Below are 26986 nucleotides of genomic sequence, written 5' to 3'. Positions count from 1 at the left end.
GTAGAAAACTAATATTTTAATCATCTTGCTTAAAATAACTTCCATATTAGTCGAAGTTACCTGACATTCTAAGCAACACGCAGGTGGTGATATACATAGTAATTTTTATCAAATAATCAGTAAATTATTGTATCAAATAATCAGCAAATTCTATTTTCTGGAACATAAAAATAAGTTAAGGTTATATATGCTTCAAAAAACTGTATCATAAGTAATCTGTGATGAATGCAAGTAGAAATTATTAAAATAAAGGACCAAATAAATAGAAGCAAGTTATTTGCTCTCGGCTTTGATTATTCTGTCACTATATTTGCTGCATTGGGCATGTGATCAATTTCCTAACTTCATGACCTCAATGATTTTTTGATCAGTCACTTAACCTCTCAGAGCATCAGTTTCTTCATCTGTAATACCTATCATGTGATTGTTGGGAAGATTAAATGATAGATATAAAGTCCTGAAAATTATACCTATGTCATAAGAGGCCCTCAGTAAATATTGGGGCTTACTTTCCTTTTGCCTTAAAAGTTAAACAAAAATAGTTTATGTTAGCTATACCATGACTCATGTATTTCACAATTGGTGATAATTTAAATCCTGATTTTATTGTAATAAGATACTAATTTATGCAAAAAGTATCTCAGACAATAATTTTAAATCTGGGTCTTTTCTGGCTTATCTGATGAAGAACGTGTCCTTCTAGCATTTAAAAAAAAAATCTAGTTTAAATTAGCTGCTGATTATCTCAGCTAGTCCTGTAAAAGTTTATGCTCATAGTAAAATGTTTCATCTTCAATTGTCAAGTATAGAAAATAAATATATTTATCCTTCAGAGAATAAGGTCCTAATAGAATATGCATCCAACTTGAATTTTCTAAGCAAGTTATAAAAACATCAAAGTCCTTTTGTATATTTCTCTAAAAATGACAGAGGGACACCTGGGTGGTTTAGTTGGTCAAGTGTATGCCTTTGGCTTGCGTCATGATCTCAGGATGCTGGGATCAGGCCCTGTGTTGGGCTCCCTCTCCCTCTGCCCTTTCACGCCAATTGTGCGCTCTCTCTCTCTAATAAATTAATTTTAAAAAATCTTTAAAAGTGTTAGAGGAATGCAGGATAAAATTGCATGTAAAAAATACATGAAATACTTTTGGACAATTATCAATTTTAAAATTTGAGTGTTTTATTTGGGATTGGTTATCTGCTGGCCAGATATTATTTTTAATTTTCATGAAAGAGTCCATGAGACAAATACTTAATTACTGAGGAAGCTTACAGAATCTAAATATACCTATTGTGAATTATAAAATAATGTTACTGGAAAGATCCTAAAAGAGTATTTACTTCAGTTTCCTGGTTTCAACTCAATTAAATTTAATACATTCTTACTGGGTGTTACTATGGGCAAAGTATTATAATTTTTTTATTAAAGGTCAATCTTATTTTCTATCGTTTTGTAATCAGAAATTGGCTATATTATAATTAAACCTAACTTCTGATATTTACATGCTTCATGAAATATATACAGTCCTTTTTATAAAAGAAGAATAATATAGGTCTTAACCTTAAGTTAATTGTTATTAAGCCCACCGAAGTCTCATAAAATATGTACACAAAAACTACAGTTTCTCCCTGAACAATACAACCAATTTATTCATTGGTACTAAAGGTTTAACAAACATATAATGTAATGTTCCTAGTAACCAAAATGATACTTTGATTTGAAAGAGTGTATGTTTTATTTTTTCATTTAGTTTTAAATTTTTTTTTTTTTATTTGAGAGAGAGAATGAGAGAGAGAGAGAGAGGATGAGAGGGGGCGAGGGTCAGAGGGAGAAGCAGACTCCCTGCTGAACAGGGAGCCCGATGCAGGACTCAATCTTGGGACTGCATTCTTTTTTTTTTTTTTTTTTTTTTTTTTTAAATTTTTTTTTTTTTTTTTTTAAGATTTTATTTTATTTTATTTGACAGAGAGAGAGATCACAAGTAGGCAGAGAGGCAGGCAGAGACAGAGGGGGAAGCAGGCTCCCTGCTGAGCAGAGAGCCCGATGCGGGGCTTGATCCCAGGACCCTGAGATCATGACCTGAGCCGAAGGCAGCGGCTTAATCCACTGAGCCACCCAGGCGCCCCTTGGGACTGCATTCTTGCATGGCATATGACAACGGGTGCTTTTAGAAGAGGTGAATTACCATCCATCCAATGCAGGGCTGGGTCTCACAACTCTGAGATCATGACCAGAGCCCAAATCAAGAGTTGGTCACTTAACTGACTGCACCATCCAGGAACCCCTTCCCTTCTTTATCACTATCCTTCATCCTTTCCTTTTCCTGTCTGGTGTTGTTCTCTTGGAATCACACATCACTGAGACTACCATCAGCACAATGTACCAGGACATCCAAGATGGGCTGTGGTGGAGTATATTGCATATTGTGGAGGATCCAGTGTTGGTGTATTTTATATCTCTACTACTCCACAAACTTTTTCTTGGGTGAGCTCTTTTACAGGACTGATGGAGGAGACTATAGGAGCAAGGGGATTCAAGGTTTCTCAACTGGAACTGATTAGAATTTACAGAGCGCTGGATCTTTTTTCCATGTCCCATTCCTCAAAGAGTGGGTTTGGAGGAGACCAACCCAACATTTATTAAGTTAAAAAGAAGATATACCTGGATTCAATTACATTTAGAATTGCTCAGTACTTGAATCCAATTCTTTTCTCCTTTATGTGATATTCTATTGACCTGAACTACTGGATCATTGTATCAAGACTTTGGAAGATGCCATTGTTTTCCTCTGCCTAGCGACATCACCCAACCTCTACTCTCTGACTTCTTATTCAACCATTCTTTATAAAACCAGAAACATCTTGTCCTTTTGGCTGTTTAGTTCATGCAGGAAGAAAAAGGCAAAACAAGAAAAGAACCTTTCTCATTTTTACATTTTAACCATGGAGAAAGGAGCCAAGAACATTGGAATTATTTTTGAATTTAAGATATAATTGCCATATATTTATTTGAATACATGAGCAGTTCTGTTTAACTGAAGTCTAAGTTATTGGGGTTTTTTTCCAGTTATTTTTGAACAGGGAACATGCATTATGTTAGTCTATGGGCTGCAAATTGAGGCAAACATAGCTGAGTGATCATAGAAAAACCTCTTTAACATTTTTGTTCAAGCTATCATAAAAAAGTTAACTTTTAAAAAAAATAACATCCTTACAGGAACGAATGCACCGCTTTCCTCAGGTTCACCATGATTGCTTCGGTGTTAAGCAACCAAAGTTTAAAATTTTGAAGAGGAATTGTAACAGATTGGATTCATAATTCCATCCTTTCTGGGGAGAGAGAAAAAAAAAAGAAAAAGAAAATTAGTTAAAAGTCCAAATAACTTCATAACAGCCAATTAAATAAGCTTAAATATATTAAGTGTTAAGAAACAATAGTACAAAATTTAGCAAACAGGTAAGCATGTTATATAATTTAAGTGATAAAAAATGGCAGAGAACTATTTTTCATTTATTTACCAATATACAACCATCATAGTTCTTTTTCTTTCCTTTTTTTTAAAGTTTTTCTAAAATTTCTTGTACACACTTTACTCATATGGGGCTTCTACTGAAACTTCTTAGAGTACACAAAGCTTTAAAAAAGTGCTTTTAGAAAAAATTAAGAATATATGCTTAATCGACAAACCATTTGGAGAAAGTTTGTGATGTAATAATTAAGCAACATGTATAAAATACAAAGGTTTCATCTTATAAAAACACGGGAAACTAAAATAAGTTGTAAGTATTTCTATTAAGTGAACACATTCTGTACATTTCTTATTTATTTTCTTCAAAGTGAAGCAATCTGCATTTACATAGTTTTATTTATACTTTTGCATTAACCAAAAATATTCTCTAGAGGGCAGCACCATGTTTATATCAAAATAAATGAGTTGATGAGGTTTACTATATTAAATATAGCAAACACCCTATGTACCAGCTTGTTAGTATCCTACAGGTAATTATAGTTCAGGGCACATGGAAGAATGCTAAAAATGCAAACAAAAGGTCAGTTGCACAAGATGATGCAAACAAAAACCTTAATTTCTTTTATTGATTAAGAGGTGACAATACATCCTAAAGGTATTAGGAAGGAAACATGAAAACTCTCCAAACAACTTATCAAAGAATTTCAGAGAGAATGCTTTTAATTTCTATAGGCTACTTTTCAAGGAATCATTTGCAAAACCCCACCAACTATTTCTGTAGCCAATTATTTAGCAATTAGCACTCACTATATTCAGTATGCTAGAATGTTCGCCAATGTCAATGTAAAGATTGATAGTGACATGTGCCACTCTCTAAAGATGTTATTGCCACAAAGGAGTGCATCAGAGTGGCACATGTCACTATCAATCTTTACATTGATATTGAATGAATACTTAGTGTAAATTCTAGTGATTAACATAGAAACCCTTTTTTTGTTTGTTTGTTTGTTTTTTGTTTTTTTGTTTTTTTACTGCCAGGAGATTCCTAACTAGAAACAAAGTGGGTAAATCTCTCTGTCCTCTATTCTTGGTTTTCTAGATCTTCAATTTTAGGATTTTGATTATACTATCTTCCTGCACCAAACATCTAACTGAAATTCTGAATTTCTGGGATCATAGGCTTTTACAAGAGTCAGGATTGTGATGTTAGGTTTGTATGCAGTGGGCTGTCAATGAGAAAAATGTAGATGCTCTGGGGGAGGGGGAGAGAGACTTCAATAGCTTGAGAATGTGGAATAACATTGAAAAATCATCTGTTCTGTCTAATTTGAAGATATTTTCAAGGAATGTAAAAAAAAAATGTGTTGATAATCTCTTCTAGTGTTTTCTAGTTCCTGTTAGAAATTTGGAAATAAAATTTTACTGGAACAAATTGTACCTCCCTATGTTTCCCATCTCATTAATAGTACTATTATTCTAGTCATCAAGCTCTATGAATTTAATTTATTCTCTCTTCTTGTCCCCCACATCTCACTTGTGAGTTCTATCAGTGTTACCTACGCAGAAATATACTTTCTTTTTCACTAGAATAATGCATAAAGTATGGCCTCCAGTGTCCAGAAAGAAAATATTCCATGGAAGAGATAAAGTGACATTCTCTAGATCATTAGTTATACCGTTTTTATCCCATAAAATGCTGCCAGACAATGCATAAATCCCTTTTCTTGGGAGGTCTGGAAATAAGTGACAGAAGAAAAAAAATGGTACAGAGAGACAAGAAGGTCTTATTTTGCTTCTACAAATACTAAAATTCTTCTTTTCCCAGTATTAAAATACAAAAATTGTTTTTAATTTTTACTTTTCAAGTGTTTAAAAATTAATATAATTTAAAAGTTTCAAAGTAAAATATATTTCATTTGAGTAGATTATAACAAATCATTTGAAATTGCATTTGCTATAGCTTGATATGATAATCATCTTATTAAACATTGTATCTTCCATATTCTCAGCCATAGTAGAATCGCATTATTGTTACTCAAAACACCGTGTTTCTTTAAAATTTAATCAGTGTTGTCATCTTTTTTATATGTACATTTTCCTGTGAAATATAAACAAGAAAACAACAAATATCCTAACTTCTGATTTTGTTAATTGAGGAGACTAAGTAATAATCACAAAAGTATATTGTGTAAACAGATCTTCAATTTATTAACAAAAGTACCTTGGGGGCAAAATAATATCTTTCTGTACTATTAAAATTTGTATTTTTTTGAAACATGATTAAACTGGTTAGAAAATGCCCCTTGATTGGCGGTAAAAGCTTAGAACTATGATTTGATAGACAGGAATAAATTATATATAAATTATGTAAAGTAAGTAATGTTACATTACATGTTTCCCCAAAGGGCTAAGACACTGTGGTGATATTTTGCAATGAGAAATGTTCTGTGGGTACTTCTACAAAACCTCCTAAAGTCTTGGATAAGATAAGTTAAAAGACACAAACAAACAAAAATAAGAGAAACAACAACAACAAAAAACCCATACAAAGCAACACTAATTAAACACTCTGATCTGCAAACCTCTCAGACTCTGTTAATCTTTCATAATGGAATCCTCATCATTGTTGAACAGAAAAACAATACCTGGGAATTTAAGTGCTCAAATTTGAGAAGACTTGTATTTTAAAGAATTAAGAAAAAAATCACTGGTAGAGTGATTCATTTTAAATGAGAATTTACATGGTTCTCCTAGAAACTATGTTTGGTCATGTAACAATGTCGAAGTATTATACATATAAAGTAAATCACAGGTTAAATCATACATATACATATGTACATATACACTTCCTTCATTCATTGGACAATAATTTGATGGTTTGCTTGGAAACCAGTGCTATATTTTCTTTAAGGGATACCTAGTTTTCCATGCCCATTTGCCCTTCAAGTAGTGAGGGATCTATGGCCATCCTTGTGGTCTATAGAATACTTTATGCTCATTTGTGAAAGACTACCAAGATGAGAAAGGGAAATCACTTTTGCATGTTATCTCAGTCTTACACATTTTAAATTTAGCTTATGAAAGAACTTTCTCGTGGCTCCATATTGGGAGATGCAAACAACAAAGAAAACCCCAAGATTTGGACTCTAGTAAAGTCATCATTGGGGATTAGGTTTAAGAGTCAAGTGTTACACCAGTAGCGAGTAGACATTAAGTTGGAGAACAGGAAAAATGAAGAAATGGAAAGAATAGGCAAAAAGGAAAATGACAAGGGAGACTGTTCTGAGAAGGAGCAGAGTCATACTGTGCGACTTGTCCAAAAGAAGATTGCCAGTGACCTTAGCACCATTTCAAAAAAGTCGTGTACAAAGGGTCTAGGATGAAATTGGATGAAGGGGAGAGAAGAGGACCATCCAGACAAGAGGAGGTCATGGGTGAGGAAAAGGAATATGTTCAAAGGGTATGTCCAAAGCAGCAGAGGCAGATGTGTGCTAAATATGTGCTAAAGACAAATTTTTGAGAGAAGGAGCCATGAAGATGTACTTTCCATGTAACTCCCACATTCCTTAGCCAAGTTCTGGGGTCCTTGACTGATGGAAGGGCAGGGAGAGGCTTGAGGTTTAAGGTGTGAAGTGAAAAGATCCTAAAGAATGAGATTGAACTGTGGTTTTATCTAAATTGTGTTTGGAGAAAGACAACTCTATGACTTTATCAAAATCCCCCCCCCAAAAAAAATCCCAGACATTTCCTTGCATCTCAAAAAGCTAGCCATTTATGATTTGTTTTTACTATTATCTTTCCTACCGTTTGACACGGAAGAAAGATTGGTCGTGTTTCAATCACATTTCCTGTCCTCAAACTGTTTCCTAGCCATTCTTTTCCAGACCTGGTTAAACATAATACTGATAAAAATAGTAAGAAAGTGCCAGTGTTTCTACCTGATGCTTTAACAAAATTTGGAAGTAATCGGTTATCCCATTAAAAAACATAATTTACGTGAGATTTCTTCAAATCCCATGAGCTGATTAAAATGATGAAGCAGCGTATTTTCTCTTATAATGAAGAGATGAAGTCTGACACCAAATGTTTTAAAAAACTATAGAAGAGGCAGTCAACTGAGATCATTCTTGTCTGGCTTTTTATAATAAAGCATTTAAGAATTTTATAATTAATAATAAATGTAGAGGTTTAATTTTTGGCAGTTTCCATTGTTCAGAAATTATGGACTAAGGATTCTAAACTAGATAAACTGATATCTAGTTTTTACTAGGTAAAAAGTGGATTAGTTAGAGATGTTCAGATATCTCCTCAGAAGACCATGTTAATGTGGCACAGATTTACATTTTGGGGGGAAATCTTTCAATTCAAAAACTATTATATTATATTATAATACATATAGTATATTATATTATAATAGTCAAAAGCTATTATAATATATTATGTTATTATTATATTATAATATTATAGGAATTTTCCTTTCAACATCAGAAGCACTGTAGGGATTTTCAAATAAAACGTAAAATTGTCATACTAAAAAATTTCCCTTTGCCAACTCTAGTTAAATCAAACAATAGCTATTTATGATTTTAATAAAAAAGGTACTATGTTATGCAGTTATTGTAATCCATGCAATTAAAGTCCGTTCTTTCATGTCAACACAGGACATTCAAGCATATTAAGTGCAGTTAGAAATTTATTTATCTCCATTTTAATGAATCCAAATCTTCTACCTTCAAGTGTAAGGTCTTGATTATAAAACTTCTAGGGCTGAAAAATTATGAGTGATCAAATAATCCAGTCCTTGGCCCGCAAACAGGTCTATACTTAAGCCACTTCAAGAAATGCGATAATTGATGTTCTTCAGAGCAACCTCCAGAAGAGGCAATTTCATAACCTTCCAGTGTTTAGCAATCTGCTTCCCAGAAAGTCATGAATTAGGCAAAAAGCCTCAAGCTAAGAGACTTCAATAGAAATGATTCGTTTCTTACTAAGTTGAATACAAATCTCTATTAAAGGATAATGCTCTACTAGCAACTTGCTCCTTGCGTCTTTTCTTTGACTTGCCCGAGAACGCAGTGATTCGGACCCAAAACTGGAGACCTCCTCATGATGAGCCATAGGGAAGTCTAACGGTTCTGAAGATGCAATTTGATATGTTGGGTGAATTTAAAATTTCCTCTCCAAACCGAGACGCTTTCGAAAGTAAAGGGCGAGGGGGTATTCACTGGACAGGACTCTGGGCTTCTCCTGGACATGTCATTAGAACTGGTAATAAGGTGATTATTTTATCTAACGCAGGTGTAGTGTGATTTCCTTCCCTCACCGCCTTAAGTTAATGTCAGTGGTTGTTCAAAGAAATTTAACTGTTCTTCTTGTACATGGAATTAAAATGAAACATGAAACATTTTCTCGTTATTTGAATTTACTCAATGCTTCCTTGTGTTTTACATATTTTATAAGAGTGACTACTGTTAAATTTAGTGAGACTTCACAAGACGGTTAACTCCAAAGATCTGCAGTTTATAAGGCCCTAAGTTTTTCCCTAGCTAGACCTATTCCATTTATCGAAATAATACTTTAACAACAGAACCCCTTCTAAGTTTAAAGAGTTAAAATAGCTACCCAAATTATTCTGTGATAATAGTAACAGGCATTGAGAGAGTCTGTTTTGGTGGGCAGCAGAAGTATCCCTGAATATTGTCAGCATAAGTATCCACGTTACAGAGTAAACTGAAAGCTTTTGAACAGCAGAGCTCACAGAGCAAACCATACGCTAAATCTCTGTTTTGGAGACCCGATTTACAGGGCTGAAAAACTGTATAACAGCATCTTATCACAGCATCTTCATGGGGTAGCAGACAAGCCAGACAAGGTCTCTGCTCTCACAGAGCTCACATTCTAGCAGGAGATACAGACAATAAGCATTTAAACACACAAGTGGAATAATTCTGGATTGTAAGGGTTGCTATGGATAGAATGAAAGAGCACAATGGGATAAACAGAGACTGGGGGCAATACTTGAGATGGACCTATGTACGCAGCCATAACTTGGGGTTAGATATTTAAATATATATATGCCGTGGTAATAATAGTAGCCAGCATTTGTTGGTTCTTCTCAACCACAATAAAAAATACAGTTCTTTCATACTGGTAAGTTTAAGCACATAATCAGCGTCTCTGATGGGGACAGTTCAAAATTTTCTGTTGGTTTGATTTTTATTTTGCAAACCAGGGTGGAGGGACACAGGGGGCACCTCTTCATCTTTTGCTGAGATACTTAAAACTCAATTCAGCTGCAAACTAAAGTGTGTTCCCACTTACATTGGTGTCTCCTCCCCCATAAGCAACTCCCACTTTCTATTTCATTAGTTTAAGAGGTCACAGGCTTTTGGCTATATAGCAGGCCTTCCTTCTGGCTGTAGAGGTTCCAGTAGAGTTGTGAAAAGCGAAAAGTTCAATCAGTTGCCCAGATGTATTTATTGCCAAATAACGGGGTACTTGGATACATCTGGACAGCCGAATGAACTCTTAACTCCTCATCTTTCCAAAAGCTCTTCATCTCACAGCTCCAGAATCACCTAGATAAAGGGAGAAAAACAAACAAAAGTCCACTTGGCAGTGGAAGGATCAGTCTATTCATGGTTCTGCTGTCCCATAAAAAAAAAAAAAAAAAAAAAAAACACACAAAAAACGCGTGAGTCCTACTTGTGCTTTATAACTTATTACACAATGCATATAAATCGCCAAAATACAGCAAGACTTAAAAATCACAGGTTAATGGCATGGCATCAAACTCTATCAAATACATAAAATTGAGTCAAAATCAAAATTAATTGTATTAGCAATTTATATAATATAGAATTCATTCTAGTATCATTTAGTACCTTAAATGTTAAATATATATATAACACAGCATCGAAGAGTAGGCTAGGAGGTTGGAGACACAGGTTCTAGCCCTGACTTGTTTGATGTATGGCTTAGGATAAGTCACTGGACCAATTCGGGCCTGAGTTTTTTCATCCATAGCATGAAATTGTTGTAATAGACAATCTTTATCTGTTCTGGCTCTGAAATGCTGAGATTCAAGTTGTTTTTCCTAAAAGCTTGATATTATTTTATGCTATTTTACCAACAAGATGCTTCAACCCTCCCCCTTCGCCCCTCTTCCTGCTTATTATGCTCGCTCTCGCTCTCTCTCTCAAATAAATATATAAAATCTTTTTTTTAAACCAGATACTTCTAAAGAGCTGAGCTTCATTGCAATTAAATTCTACTTCTTGTTACTGCCAATTAAATGTAAGACATGACATTCACCCACAACGTCTTGATTTGAACGGAGTGTGAAAGCGATTTTTAACTTCAGTATGTTCCTAATGCAGCCGACGTGTCCTACAAATTTATGTGCATGCATTCTGTCCTATTTCTTCTTCCTACTTCCTTAAATGAATCTGAAATGCGTGTCTCATCTTCAAGAGTTAGGAGACTACACAGACTCACAATAAATTTAGTAGAAAACTTTTTAATTGCAATTTTCTGATTTTAAAAAAATCTGATGCCTAGAAGATAGAAGAGTGAGGTTTAAGAAGCAATCATCAGATTCGTGGCTATCGAAAGCTTGACTTCTGCTTTAGAGGTTTAATGTTCAACTAATACCAATTTACCGTTATGTGTACTCTTCTTCCTTTTTATTTATTTATGGAGAAAAATAGTACTTCAGTTGGACAACTTTGAAAATAACTGTTTCTTGCACCAGTTCTGTGAACTTTATACCAGATGGTGTCAATATTTAGAAAAACAGATCTGCCTATTTTATAACTCTTCTCAGTGATATTAAGCTAGAATATCAGACCACAAATGACATGTAATGTTTTCACTTTTTTTTTCCCAACTAGATGCGAGAAGAATTCTGCTAATTACTCTCCCAGAATGCCTCCTGTGCCACTCAACTTACAAAATAAAATCTGTCAGGAAATTCAAACCAACCTAAATCTTCAAATCCTTTGGTTCGTGACTTCAAAGTGTGTGTGTATGTGTGTGTATGGGGGGGTGGGGAATGAAAAGAAAGCTGCTATGGGTATACACATCTTATTATTATCATCCTCCAAAACACCATCACTTCATAAAGTCAAATCATCTCATGATGAGGCAAAGCCCTTTTGAGAAGATGAATATTTTCATTCATATTTTCCAAGCAGGAGAATTAACTTCCCTAATACTAAAAATCTACAAAATACTGAACACTGCAAATTGGGAAAAATGCCATTGGTGAAATAGCAGATGCTTTGTAACAGCAAAAACTGTTTTTGACATTTCACCGAAAGATAATATATACACTGTCACGATTGTTCCACCCACTTGTGGGCAGTAGAGACGTAATTTTCTATCACATAGATTCATACATAATATAGACCAGCAGTAAGCAATTTTGCTAAAATATCAACATGTTATTCTACAGTTTTACCCACAGTTAAGCTAAATTTGAGAAGAAAACCAACAGGGGTGCCTTCTATTGTTACATTTAAAGGGCTGTTCCCAAGGGCACCTGGGTGGCTCAGTCAGTGAAGCATCTGCCTTCAGCTCAGGTCATGACCTCAGGTTCCCAGGATCAAGGCCCTCATCGGGTTCTCCGTTCAGCTGGAAGTCTGCTTCTCCCTTTCCCTCTCTCTCAGTGCTCTCTTTCTCGCTGTCTCTCAAATAAATAAATTTTTTAAAAATCCTTAAAAAACAAGAATAAATAAATAAATAAACTATCCTAAGAAGTCCTATTTTCTTATTTTATAAACGACAATTTCTAGGTTGAATTACAGGGCCTTATTATTTTTTTTTTTAAATACAGGTGTTGTGCTACTATGTGTCAGGCACTGTGATAATTAGTTTCACCTAATTTAAGTTCCAAAACTCACTTTAAAGGAAAAAGAAACTGATAGGTTGAAAGAGGTTAAAGCAGTTTTTCCTAGAAAATTGCAAGTTTGAGATTCTAAAATTTGGGCAATTTTTTTTACAAAGCACATTTAGGAAGACAATATAAGAAAAGAGTTTATGTGTTCATCTAGACATTGTTCGGGGCTCCTGGGTGGCTCAGTGGGTTAAGCCTCTGCTTTCGGCTCAGGTCATGATCTCAGGGTCCTGGGATGGAGCCCTGCATTGATTGGGCTCTCTGCTCAGCAGGGAGCCTGCTTCCCTCTCTCTCTCTCTGCCTGCCTCTCTGCCTGTTTGTGATCTCTCTGTCAAAAAAAAAAAAAAAAAAAAAAGACATTGTTCATTTATTCAACTTATTTATCTAATGCCTACTATGTGCTTGGGATTTATCTAATACCTACTATGTGCTTGGGATTCTAGCCACTTGGGATTGATGGGGTTCAGGGCAGGACACCTCAGAATACGCCATTTTGGCATGTGGATTATTTGAGCTGGAGGCAATCAAGGCTCAACAGACTCAAAATGAGCTTTTATCTTCCACTGAACTGTCTAAAAAAATTTAGATAGGGAATCTGTACCAGGAAGACAGCTATCACTAACGTTTTTTGTGCACATCAGGAAGACTTTCCCACCTGGAAGGCAAACATATGTTTACCAAACATTTGTTCCTCCTATCTCCTTATGAATTGTCTTCCCGCGCTTTGAAGTCCTAAACCCCAACTCCCTTCTCCTTAGCTCAAGACTGAACATAAACCTCAACTGCCTGTCAGTGGGTCTCATATCTTTGGGGAACCCATACATATCAAACTATATTTGTCCCCCCCTCCCCGCTCATCTGTCTTATGTTATTTTGGTTATTAGAACAGCCGAAGAACCGAGACGGGTAGGGAAAAAATTTCCCCTCCCAGACAGGAGACACCAGTAAATGAAGCAAAGCCCCATGCCCATATAGAGGTTACATTCTTGTTCTTTCTACTGATTACTAATTATTTGTTAATTGAGAATTTGTGGTAAAATTTATAATTTTTAACTGTTTTCAAGGTTTTATTCATCTCTTCCATTGGTAAAGGAATAGAGGTTATGCAAGCTACTTTTGGCAAATTACCTTGATCCTTAAGGTTACTAAGATATTTGTGATTATATATTCACTACTATTCTCTACTCAAACTTAATGTCTTCCCACCATCTGCTGGTATCAGGGATCTGAAATAAAATCTGTTGTTACTGTATTGCTTGTATTGTAAGAAGGATTCCTTGAATTTTAAAATCTAATTTTAACTTACTAAAATATTTTGGTCCAGATTAAAACCATCTGTAGAGAGAAGCAGCTAAAAACAATGCAAGCCAAAGATAGAAGTGTTGGCAATATAGTGTCTCCACAGCTGAATTTATTATCACACACACACACACACACACACACACACACACACACACTTAAGTTTGAAAAATTCTACAGACCACAAAACACCTGCTACTCAAAGAAAGCCAGAAATTATTCTAATTGGTCATTGCAGTTGCCTTACCAAAAACTGAGAAGTTACATTCATGAAACAAGCACCCAACTCATGCCAATATTTGTGGAAACTTATTCATCAGCTTCCCACATACCTTTTGGCAAGATACTTTGCATCTGGCAGCAGAGAAGCTGTCAATATAAGACTCTATAAAGTTCATGGTCACTGAATGTGTTATTATGGTATGCCCTGGGAGGTGTTACTCTCTAAGTCACCATCCGTCACCCTAAAATAAGTAGAGAGAAGAATAAAGAATCTTCTCGATTGAGTAATCCCTGTAGAAATTTCTCAGTATGAAAAGAATGTAAGAAGGGAATGCATAATGATTGTTTCCATGTATTAATTTTTAAAAGATTTTATTTATTTATTTGACAGAGAGAGAGAGAGAGAGATCACAAGCAGGGAGAGAGAGAGGGGGAAGCAGGCTCCCTGCTGAGCAGAGAGCCCCATGCGAGGCTTGATCCCAGGACCCTGAGATCATGACCTGAGCTGAAGGCAGAGGTTTAACCCACTGAGCCACCCAGGTACCCCTCCGTGTATTAATTTATTACTATATGTCAAACACTGTAGGAAATACTTTATATACTTTGTCTCCTTTAATTGTTACCATGGCAACAGTACAATAGCTGATTAAAAAATAAATTGACATGTTAACAAAATACCAAATACAGTTCTCTAAATTGCCAGTCTCTGTGCCTAATAAGTATACTTTCAGGGAAGGTGTTGAAAGAGGCCACCCGAAGACCACCCAGCTTCCTGTTTTGATAGGTGAGGAAGCTGATCCAGAAGAGATAAATGATCTGTCCAGTATCCTTATGTTAATTGTTGTCAGTGCCAAGATTAGAAGCAAATCTCCTATTCTCTTTCCAGTCCTTTGATGCTGAGCCTTATGGGGAGAAAAGGGCCTCTAAGAGTCACAGATGATGGAAATCTCACTAGATTATGCAAGACTTTTGTACTGATGTCTCGTGCCCTCCCTTTAAATGAAAGAGATGAAAGAAATGTCATAGACTACAAAATGAAATGCAGTAGAATGCTCCTTTGGAATGCATTCCTTAACACCTGGCTCTTCAAATATTCCAAAAAGGATGTCAGGCTAAAGGCAAGGGAAAAAAGGAAGGGAGGAAGGGGGCGGGGAGAGAAGGGAAGAAAGAAGGCGGGTAGTGAGGGAGAGAGAGGGGAAGGAAACAGAAGGAAGAAAGGGAAAGAAAACTGTTGTTCTCAAATCTGTATTAATTCCTAGTCTGGAAGTCCCACATGGTTGTGCTATGCCTACTGTTCCAGGGACTAACTCTGGCAGGGATATGCTGGCAGGACTATCCTCAAACATAAGTTGTTTATGCAAAACTTTGTTAAATCTCACAGTTGCTTTCTTGATCATGTAATTTACCCAAAACAATAGCAGGGGAACAAAGTGATTTTTAGATACAATTAACACTTCCCTGACTAGAGCGAAAATGTAATGAAGACAGTTATTTTTTTTTTCCCTCTTGGAAAACATATTCAGACAAGTAGTATGGAAATAATCCCACCAATGAATAGTCTTAGATTATTATTTTAATACAGTTTGGCAATTTGGCGTTAACTGACCCAATTGTAGGCAAAGCAAAACTCCACTGGGGGGTTTAAATAGCGAGAGAACATAGCTTTTAGCTTTGGCTCACCAGAATTAACCCAAGGGATTCACAAGAGGACGCTGCCTTTGATCTTGCTAAAACTGTTTCACTGTGCCAGTTGCTTTGAAAGCAGACACTCCTTTGAAGCAATGAAGTATTCAGTTATAGTTGAGTCTGCCAAATAATGCCTTTTCTGTCTAGATCACATAGTTAAGTACCCATACACAGTCTTTGGTCCATTATATATATTTTTGAGTCAGGCAACTCACTTTTTGAGAACATTATGTCTCTAAAGCTTTAGGAGTAAATGCATACAGTAGAGGGAGAAGCTGACTTTGTTATTAGAGGAACACGTAAATATGTTGCATTTGAATGAGCACAGGTTTTTGGGAGCCAAAGATGGAAAGATGAGCCCAACTTTTACTTCTTGAATTCCTAACTTTGGGCAACTTAATCCATCTGTGCCTTTGTACTGTGTAATCTAGTGTGAGGCCAAAAAGCTGGTAAATATGAAATTGCTCCGTGAAGAGCTAAATGACTGGCAGATATTAAAGTGAAGAGGTATGTTTATGTAATGAGTAAGTGCATTTTCTCAAATTAGTCTATGGAATTATCTGATTATTTTAAAATTATGTTCGGAGTAACATGATTAGTTACCAAGCTATTTTAGTTCACATTGATTACTTTCCTAATATGAAATTCTAATAAAATATGTTCTTTTTTTAAAAAAGATTTTATTTATTTATTTGACAGACAGAGATCACAAGTAGGCAGAGAGGCAGGCTGGCGGGGGGCGGGGGGAGCAGGCTCCCTGCTGAGCAGAGAGCTCGATGTGGGGCTCGATCCCAGGAGCCTGGGATCATGACCTGAGCCGAAGACAGAGGTTTTAACCCACTGAGCCACCCAGGCACCCCATAAAATATATTCTTAATGAAAAAGCTCACAATAAAAATTTATTTTCTCTAGATTTTTTAAGTTTGTCTTCAAAGATTGAGGCAAGTCAGTCAGAAAAGATTATAATACATGTATCTAAATCGTCTTACCTTGAAAAAAGCGGCAAAGGTGACATCAGAAAGAATGTTTTGCATCAGACTAGAATTGAAATTTGTAGGGTTCCCATGATATTCAAATGAGGAGGATACCTAAACACTCTGAGAATTTACACGTGTAGGGAAAGAAACCAAGTCACTCACTTAAGCCATGAACTGCAGAGCAGAAATAAATGATTTGTCAAAAGGCGAAGTTTTTTCTTATAAATAGCTCTTTAGCAGCAGGTTCAGCATAAATACATTTTCCTGTCAGCTTTAGTCTTCTTATAACAGGCTGGATTATAGTACCATCTCAGGATAGTAACATCAATAGCGTTTGGCAATCTAGTCAAGAGAAAAATGGTATCCAGGGGCACCTGGGTGGCTCAGTCAGTTAAGCGTCTGCCCTCAGCTCAGGTCCTGATCTCAGGATCCTGAGATGGAAACCCAAATAGGGCTACCTGCTCAGCGGGGTGTCTGCTTCTCCCTCTCCCTCTGTAGCTCCCCTGCAGCGCCTCCCCTCATTTTCAAATAAATAAATAAAATCTTTTAAAAGAGAGAGAGAGAAAAGTGGTATCCAAACAATCATGATGATGTATTATAGAAGCACATGTTTTATAAAATGATGGGCTTTTTCTGTAGGTGTTTTTTTCCCATGGGTTTTTGTTTTTGTTTTTGTTTTTTTGGTTTTTGTTTGTTTGTTTGTTTTTTTACCTTTTAGAGAGTGAGATAGAGGGAGAGGGAGAGAGAGAATCCCAAGCAGACTCCATGCCCAGTATGACCCCACAGGAGACTCAATCCCACAACCCTGAGATTATGACCCCAATGAAAATCCAGTCGTGCCCAAAAAATGGTGAGCCATCCAGGGCTCCCTTTCTGTAGGTTTTTAACATAATTACATCTTTAGGTTTTACAGTCCCATGGAAATAATGCACTATTAATACATATTTATAAATATGATACATGTTTTTAATCTTAGTGTCCATAATGATGTAAGAATTACATCTTATCGTCCATAATGATGTAAGTAAGAAGTCCATTAAGAAGCCCCTATCACTTCATCATTTTTAAGCAGACACATATACAGTAGGCACACAAAAATAGCTCTTGAGCTTTTGGAGTTGCAGTGTTGAGGATAAAGAGTTCTTAGAGATTTTTTTCTGAGTTAAATTGGGGTAGTTGGTTGGTAGTCATTGATAGTTTGTATTTGCTCTCTGTAGACAATGGTAATTAAAATATTTTTTATTTTGTTTAATTGTTTTTAGTGAACTCTAGAGAAGACAGCTGACCAAATCTTAAAATAATAACTTTATAAGGCTGATTGATTACATCCAGTTTATTACCATCTAATATTTTAATTCCATAAAATTATGTGTCAATTATATGTGATTGCTTGGTTAATACCTTTTTCTGGACTGGATTGCCAAAAGCTATAGATTTCAGTTTAAGATTGTACTCTAATCCAGCCTATATAGAGAGGATGAAGCCAACTAGAGGGTATATTTATGCAAACCAAATTCTATAGATCATAATTTTTTTTTGGTTCTTAAATCTTGAAATGACTGTAAAAGAGTCAACTGTGTGGCTTATTTTCACTTTTAAGGTCATAACTATCAGGACAAGCAGGTGAGGAAAAAATAAGTGCATGTCCAATCCATTTCAAATCTTTATATTGATTCAAACTCCATCAGCAAAATGTTCTCCAAGTTTCCATTTCAGTAGGACATTTGTTATCCAAATAATACAACAATGGTAAAACAAAGAGCCATTGAACTAGGGAAGTTGTATTATGTCTGTCAACCTTGAAAACATGATAGAATGCTTTTTCAATTGACAAGGGCAGGTAGAATCACAGACCTTCACATCTATTCATAATGATTTAGAGTAGCAAGTCAGTTCTATTTACAGGAAAGCATAACTCATACTCCATATCAAGGAATAATTCAATGTGTCATTATATTAGTTATGCTATTATAAAAGAAAAAATAATATAATGGGTACAAAACCACCTGCCAGTATAAACTGCTAGAGTGAAATGAAGACATACGTTTATTGTTCTTATATTTTATATTCTTTCAAATCTGAAGACTCATGCTTTCTTTGCCAAGAAATTCATAATTGAATCATAAGAAATGTAATAGAGCAATATATGTTGCAGCAACCTTTGATGTTAATGAGGGAACTGGCAGTCACATGAAATCAGACGGGTCACAGAAGTGTATTTGCGAGAAAGGAAACATAGGCTAGCAGCTTGGTATTTCTTCTATCCTCCATGAAAATCATAGATATGGGAAGGTTTTCCAAATCATCCTTTTCATTAAAGTTATCTAGAGGTGGACTTGAAACTATACCTGTAAGTGGTAGCCTTTTTTTTTTTTGCAATGACAGTAAACCTGATTCACTTTAGCCTTGTAGTCCCTGAAGAAAATAAAAAAGTTCACTGTACTTAAGTGTTAGGTCTCTAACAAAAAACATTTGATGAGGAAAAGAGGAAAGGCTGCACACTCCTATTTATCATTAATTTATTGAATAAGACTCAATTGAAGGCCTTTTATAGGTCAGGATCTGTGCTAGGTGCTGGTGACATGGTGACAGGCAAAACAGACATGATCCTTGTTTTTGTAGGGAAAAGAAAGCTATGGCAGGTCACAGACCTTTTATGAATAATCACACCAATTCCATATTGCTGGAAATTGTAACTGGTGCTAAGAGAAAGGATAGGGTACTATGAGAGACTTTAATTTAGATTGGTTGATCAAATAGGGCTTCTTTAAGAAGTAACAATTAGGGGCGCCTGGGTGGCTCAGTGGGTTAAAGCCTCTGCCTTCAGCTCAGGTCATGATCTCAGGGTCCTGGGATCGAGCCCCGCATCGGTCTCTCTGCTCAGCAGGGAGCCTGCCTCCCCCTCTCTCTCTGCCTGCCTCTCTGCCTACTTGTGATTTCCGTCTGTCAAATAAAAAAAAAAAAAGAAGTAACAATTAACTTGGATCTGAAAGATGCATGCTATTCCAATTTTTCATCAGGCTATAAGGTTATTGGAATCAAACTGTATTTCAGTCTCAAGTCTATAAGATCCAAAGGTACTTACGGGGCCAGAGTTGTATGATGAATGTATTAAAAGTTGTAGCTTAAAGCAAAAAATACCTACTATAAATGTTTCAAAAAGAAAACTTGAGGACATTAAACCATGACACATTAATGCTTGTTTTATTGTTGGGCAATCCCAAGTTGCCATAGAATGTCTGAGGTAGAATTCTGATATTTAATAAATGAGACTTCCTCCTGTGGGGGTCTTTCATTTTGGGCAACATGCATTTTAGAGCTGCCATCTAGTGACTACCACAATAACTACTAAGAAAAAAAAAAAAGGTCATTTTTATTTGTGGACATTGTGGTAGTTTTTACACAGAATAAAATGCTCTTACCTAGATGCAACAGTCTATGTGAGTACACATTGAGTTCTGGAGACTCTTTCTTTATATGCAGAGTACATCTATGTGCACAACATTAATGTAAATGAAGAAGATTAATGGCAAGAACATTAATGTAAAATGAAGAACAGGATAAGTTAGCTTTAAAAATAACAGATAATTCACTTCAAATGTATCTCATGCCAATTTGGATAGAGTAATTTTGCAAACTGCCAACATTACAAATGAGTTTCTAAGAAAGGAAACAAAAGTGGTTCTCTTCTCCAATGTGGTTTAAAAAGGGGGGAGGTTGTTCTCAATGTAGTACGTTAAAGTAATTTTTCGTTTTTATGATGTAGAAGAGAATAGAAAATAACATCATTTATTTGTACACAGTAAGAATAAATCCTTTTTTGTGTGTGAAACGTTGTGTGTGTGTATGTTCTGAACGTCACACTAAAGTGTATTTCAATGCTGCCAATATTGGTCAAAATTTTATGAAAGGTACTTCAAATTCTAAGAATGATCCTAATGACCCTCATATGGGTCCAATGACCTTGAGTAATCCCCTTTCCTATAAGGGTGACCAGGGCATGTAAAATGAAATATTACTCCCAGGAGTTTGTTGCTTTATATGGCAAAAGAGATTATCCAGGCAGACCTAATCTCATCCCATTAGCGGTTTAAAAGCAAAAAACTTCCTCTGGCTCATAAGTGAAGGGTGTGTCAAAGGGAACTGAAGCATTAAGAAGGCTTCTAAATGCAACTTCTGACCTTGAAGATGGAGCCATGGTGGGGTGGGGGGGAGACATGGGCTGCCCCTAGGAGCAGAAAGCAGCCCCCAGCTGACAGCCAGGAGGAAAATAGGTACATCAGTCCTTCAACCACAAGAAACTAGATTCCACCAACAACCTGAAAGACTGTGGAAGTAGATTCTTCTCCAGAGACTACAGATAAGAGCTTGGCCCAGAGAACACACTGACATCAGCCCTCTGAGACTTAACCAGAGAATCCTGGACTTCTGACCTACAGAACTGTGAGCTGATAAATGGGTATTGTTTTAAGACATGGTTCTTGGTAATTTGTTACAGAACAATAGAAACTAATACAGCTGGGGCGCCTGGGTGACTCAGTTGGTTGGTTAAATCTCCAATTCTTGATTTCAGCTCAGGTCATGACCTCGGGTTTGTGAGATTGAGCCAAGCACTGGGCTCTGTGCTCAGCAGTCTGCTTGAGATTCTCTCTCTTTTTCTCCCTCTTCCCCTCCCCTCTCTAAAATAAATAAAGTCTTTTTTTTTTTTTTTAAAGAAGCTAATACAGTTAATATGAGGTATATGAAGAATCTTGAGTTATCATAATGGCAGAGGTGGAAGCAAGTAAGGATCACAGTGTGAGGAGTAGGAATGATTGTGAAATGTCAGGAAAATTAAAAAGTGAGGATGATGGCACGAACATCTCAGAAAAATGGCCAGATGAGAAAAGTGAGGAATCTACCTGCAGGACATAGCAGGTGAAGGCTTGTTCTCTCTGTGGCATAAAATTATTTCTTCCCCAGCAGAGAAAACAGGTTCATACCCATTTAAATGTTTGTATCTCAATTTATTGAATTTACTTTTTCTAGTATTCTCCTAAAAAGAAATGAGAGAATCAAGCCAAACATTTCTTAAAGATATGCTATGATGATAAAGAAATTTGGGAAGAAATTAGAAGTTGCCCATTGACACATCCATCTTCATAGAAAAGCTTTACTGGATTAGAACAAGCATAAATAGGAATTGAATTAAATTTATACCAAAAAAGCAGAAGACACTTTATTTGGATCGATGCAGAATAATAATAAATCAAGTGACTGAGTCAGTACGCTGCTAGATTTGTGGCACAAAAGGAAATGGAAACACTGAAAAGTTCTGCTTGCCCAATATATAGAGAGGGTAAAACACTGATGGATCCGTAGTAGGTAAATGCGAACTTGATTCCGTATGGCACAGACTGAAATTCCTCTGAGATTTGGGGTAACAAATATAACTTACTTAAGGAAAGGTTTTCAGAAATTAAAACTCAGAGCTGTCAGATCACAGAAAGAAAATTTTTGAATAGGCTGTAATTGTTATTGAAACACTGAGGCAATTAAAATCTTAAATGTGAGGAAAAGCAAAGAGATGATGGCTTCCCAGGAGAATGCCATCAAACTTTAAATATTGCCTAAGCTCTAAACTGCTCAAAGAACTAGCAGGATTATTAAGTTTTTAAATCCTTTCCCTGCGGTGAAACCTCATAGAAAGCCATTAATAAGCAACTACTATGAGCAAGACATTATTTTCTTCTTTTTGGGGTTTTGGGGGTTTATATAATAAGAGGGCAAATGTAGGCCCACAGAGAGTTAATACTCAAAGGATATAGGAAAAAGGTGAAGTATCATCAATATTATATAGTGTGTCAATAATCATCAAAGCTCTTTCCTCATGTGTTGTAAATTCTTAACAGAGTCCAAATGAATGAACATAAAACCATTTCAACTGGGGCTGAAGATAAATGAAAAGTAGTCATGTACTTTCAGTTAGTTGGCTCCTGTAACTTACATTACTATTCATCTTTGTGGACTTGCTTGGTGGAAGAACATTGTTTCCAGAGTTCCTAATATTATTTTCCATATCCAAGCAGTAATAATAAATTCTACACTTAATTTCATGACTTTCAGTAGCATACCCAAGACTTCTAAGACTAGCCCCCTTAAAAAAAAAACAAAAAACTTCTCTTTCATTCTGCAAATACTTATTGGTTTCTCAGTAAATCTGAAACATAGTCTTTGTAGGTAATTGATTAGATACAGATTTTCTTTCTCAGGGGAGGGGAAAACAAAACAGGTGAAGCAGATACCAGTAGAACCTAAAAGTCACTAAAATACAAGGGATGATGGGTGATTTGACTTGTAATTAGCAGAGGCACCAGTAAAATCAAATTTTATCTCAGACTTTTGAGAATGGGTGCATTTTCATTTTTTCTAGTGTTCTTAGGGTGTAGTCTTACTTAGAGTTGGGGAAGGGACTAACGTCTATATAATCCTATTACTGTATAAAGCATGTTCATTTACATGACTTTGAAGAACTGACTCGGATCTGCAAATCATGCTACTTGCACTAAACTGTTTCATTAGTGACACTCATTTGTTTCCTAGTGTGAATATGTGATTCCTGCTGTTAATGAAAATAGGAAATTTTGCTAAATCAAGTCTTAAGATATAATTAAGTGGGAAGTATGACATTAAGCTTCAATGCAACTCAATCGTTTATATTATCACGGTGCATTTATATGGCACTTCATATTTGTAATGTACAAGATAAATGACCTCTATTTAACTCTCCTATTGAGTCTGGGGAGTCAAAGTGAGCACATAACTCTGTTGTTCAATTAACCGAGTGAAAAGCTTACAAAACCTCACAGGAATTATTTGTTCACTGTAGCTACTATTTGCATAGCATTGGTGGTTCACAGCTAGTGTTTATTGCTGAATGGGCAAAGATTTAAACTAATGTTTATAATTCTGCTGTTAAAAACTTCATAGCTCTTCAAAATATTTCAGTGAATAAAGATCATGGGGCTAGGGATTATAGTAATATAATATTTTAAAATGACTTCTCTGTGTTCATTACCATGAATTTGGAAAGGTAAAGGGAAACAAACGTGAGATTGCAGGTGATTTTTAAGGAAAAGCAGATATTCAGCATTAGGAAATTTAGGGAGCATTCTTTCTGTTGCCTCTTATTCCTAATCACACACAAACAAACATATTTTAAAACTCCCAATCCTAATCTCACCTAAGGAGTCTGAATCTGTAGTATCAAAAACCTCAGCCAGAGGCCTTAAGGTCTTAGGTAAAGGAACATTTTGTCTCTGTACTGAGTTTATGCATCACTTAATAGATTTATTAAAATATTCTTAAGTTATGTTGCCTTATTTAAAATGTTTATTTGTGCTTGTTGGTGCTCTGTCATATGGGAAGGGTAATCTTTTCAGTGCTTAGAGTCTTTAAAATCTTACTCAAAAAAAAAAAAATCTCACTCTGATTCTTCTTGAATGGAGCTACAGTTGTGGAGGATAGTGAGATCTACTGCCGATACTAGGAATTTGAAGATTCCTGCAAGTTATTTAACAGTGATTTTCTCATTGAACCTTTGTGGTTGCACATTCAAGGTAAGTTTTGTTTTATTTTATTTTGTTTTTAACTAGGCTCCACGCCCAGTGTGGAGCCCAACATGGGGCTTGAACTCATGACCCTGAGATCAAGGGTTGGATGCTTAACCAACTGAGTTGAGATCAAGAGTCAGCTGCTTAACCAACTGAGCCACATAGTTGCCCCTCCAGATTGAGTTTTATGGTTATCACATTAGAAACTACAAGGAGAGTCCAAAGAAGTAGGTCATGGTACGAAATTTGCTGATGACATGGGATAATATTTCAAAAATCAACTCATCTAATTTACTTAGATTTGGGGACATTCTCTCTGCATTTTTTATGAATTTTCTGTTTTGCTTTGCTATTTAATCTTCTATTTTGTCAACTTTTCTTACAAAGATCGGATAGCATAATCAAAATAAGATAGACAATGTTGGTTTTAAACACACCATAGGAATGAATACAGAATAAACTGACTGTAGTAATAGTACTACTAAAATGTTCTTGGATAGCAGGAAGACAATATGTTATCACACTAATTTATAACCATTCCATCTCTTTTCCCCCATATTACACGGGAATTCTTTATTAAAAAATCATGATTATGACTTGGGAAAGAGAGTTTGTCTGAACTCCTGAACTCTCACCAAAGTTATGGGCAATCTTTTAGGAAGATATTGTGTTGACTACGTATTTTTATTCTATCATATTGACTTAAGAATGTGTAGTCCAAATATTAATAGCAAATGAGTTTTGGAAGCTTCATTGTTCTTATTCAGAATTACTGATGATTGTATTAATACAAATCACCTTAATAAGATTAAATTACCTGGTGACATATTAAGTAATGTGAAGCTCAAGTGCAAGTATTTGAACTACATTCTTATTCAAATACATGATTTAACAGACACATGTTTGGTAAAGAATACTGACATTGTATTAGAATATCTACTTTAGATAGGCTTAAGAAACTAAGTTAGTTTCAATATTACTCATATAAATAAAACAGCACTCTCAAAAGCAAACAGATAGGAATGTCTAATATTTTCTGCTCATGTTTTCCAGTATTTCTCAAAGGCTAATTTCCCCAAAGATCATGTTACTAGAGGCAATTTAAAAGCATACTTAGAGAAGAATACTGCATTAGCATTCAACACAATGAAGCACTGACTGAATAAAAGTGATCTCATGATCCCAGGGTCCTGGGATTGAGCCCTGGATCGGGCTCTTTGCTCAGCAGAGAGTCTGATTCTTCCTCTGCCCCTTCTCTTACCCATACTCACTCTCACTTTCTCTCAATTAAATAAAATCTTTAAAAAACTCAAATACGAATTCTTAATATTGCAGGGAAGAATTAACATGATTTTGTACAGGAGACAAATTATTCACAAAAATGTCCATGCCAACAAGTTATTCACTATGTGCCAGGTACATGATGGCAGACTGCTGGGAACCAACATGTAAAGCACGGTCCTTATCAAGAAAGGGTTCACAGTCTTGTAGGAAAAATTCATAGCGAAGATCACAATTCACTTGCTGAATTAGTTTCTCCATGAATTAAGAGCTTTTTGAATGCCTTCCAAAAACACAGATCAGAAGGGTGGATGCTAACTATACAGGGCAAATAACCCGAGGGCAGTAAATCACTGGATAGCTGCCAAAAAGATGTGCTGAGTTCAAAAGATGTTATTTATCATAGCTAAGCGAATTAGAACAGGGCTGGGAAAGTAAAGAAATGAAAAATAGACAAAGCACCTGCTTCTCAAAATATCCAGTGTAAGGGGACAATTTGTAGAAGACTACACTGTTTTGAAAAAAAACAGAGGGTCAAGAACAACCTAAGATTGTTCCTCAACTCCAAATTTGCCACCTGGTAAGACTTGTCAAATAATCTAAGGACTCGATATTCAGAGATATAAAATTATTTCTTAGAAGCCATGCAGTTAAAATGCTTGTATTTTTTTTTTTTTTTTTAGTTTGTTCCTACAAAAAGCTAGTCCTACATAAAGAAAATTCTCTTAATGGCTTAAAATTAAACCTGCAGCCATTTGAATACACGAATTTGTCAGAACCATGTAATAATGAACATACAAAACAGACTTTTAAATTAACATACAATGCATTATTTGCCCCAGGGATACAGGTCTGTGAATCATCAGTCTTACACATTTCACAGCACTCACCATAGCACATACCCTCCCCAATGTCCATCACCCAGCCACCCTGTCCCTCGCTCTACCCCTTGGCCCCAGCATCCTTCAGTTTGTTTCCAAGATTGAGTCTCTTATGGTTTGCCTCCCTCCCCTGTCCCATCTTGTTCTCTTTTTTCCCTCCCTGCCCCCCACAACTTCCTGCCCTGCCTCTCAAATTCCTCATATCAGAGAGATCACATGATAATTGCTTTTCTCTGACTTATTTCACTTAGCATCACAGATGTTTTTTGAATGCATTACTTCCCAAGGAAGCTGCTCAAGGAGAAAAAAAAGTATTAAATGTGATTACTACTGGATAGTAATTCCATATAAAGCACATAAAACTTTTTAAAATAACTTTTGCATGAAGTCAGAAATGTTTGCTCTGATGTTTATTTGTATGCTTACAAAAAAGTCTCCTATTAGTTAGTGCTGATAAGAGAGCTAATATGATATACATGTTTGAATTTTTCTGCACAGGAGACACATTTTTTTGCAGCCCAAGTGAGATTCTAGTAACCTTGTTTAGGAAAAGTGTTAGGGGTCAACCACTATTTTATTAAGAAGAGAGCTCTTTAATTATACCTTGGAAGAAAATCTAAATTATACGTTCAATCTAAATCCTGAGTTGAAATCTTGACCACTTTATTAACATCAAATATGC

General features: G+C 35.7%; 1 protein-coding gene across 1 annotated transcript in view; it reads right to left on the bottom strand.

Annotated features, from left to right (window-relative positions):
- HTR2C (5-hydroxytryptamine receptor 2C) overlaps positions 1-3250 on the bottom strand; it is a 159144-nt gene extending 155894 nt beyond the window's left edge. Inside the window, exon 1 of the mRNA XM_059156829.1 lies at positions 3216-3250. Within this exon, the coding sequence (XP_059012812.1) occupies positions 3216-3250 (35 nt within the window). The remainder of the gene's footprint in view (positions 1-3215) is intronic.
- Between the last annotated feature and the right edge of the window lie 23736 nt (positions 3251-26986).

This window comes from Mustela lutreola, chromosome X (assembly GCF_030435805.1).
Source record: "Mustela lutreola isolate mMusLut2 chromosome X, mMusLut2.pri, whole genome shotgun sequence".
Lineage (NCBI taxonomy): Eukaryota > Metazoa > Chordata > Mammalia > Carnivora > Mustelidae > Mustela > Mustela lutreola.
The sequence above is the reverse complement of the archived record's forward strand: the minus strand, read 5'-3'. Positions and strand labels throughout refer to the sequence as shown.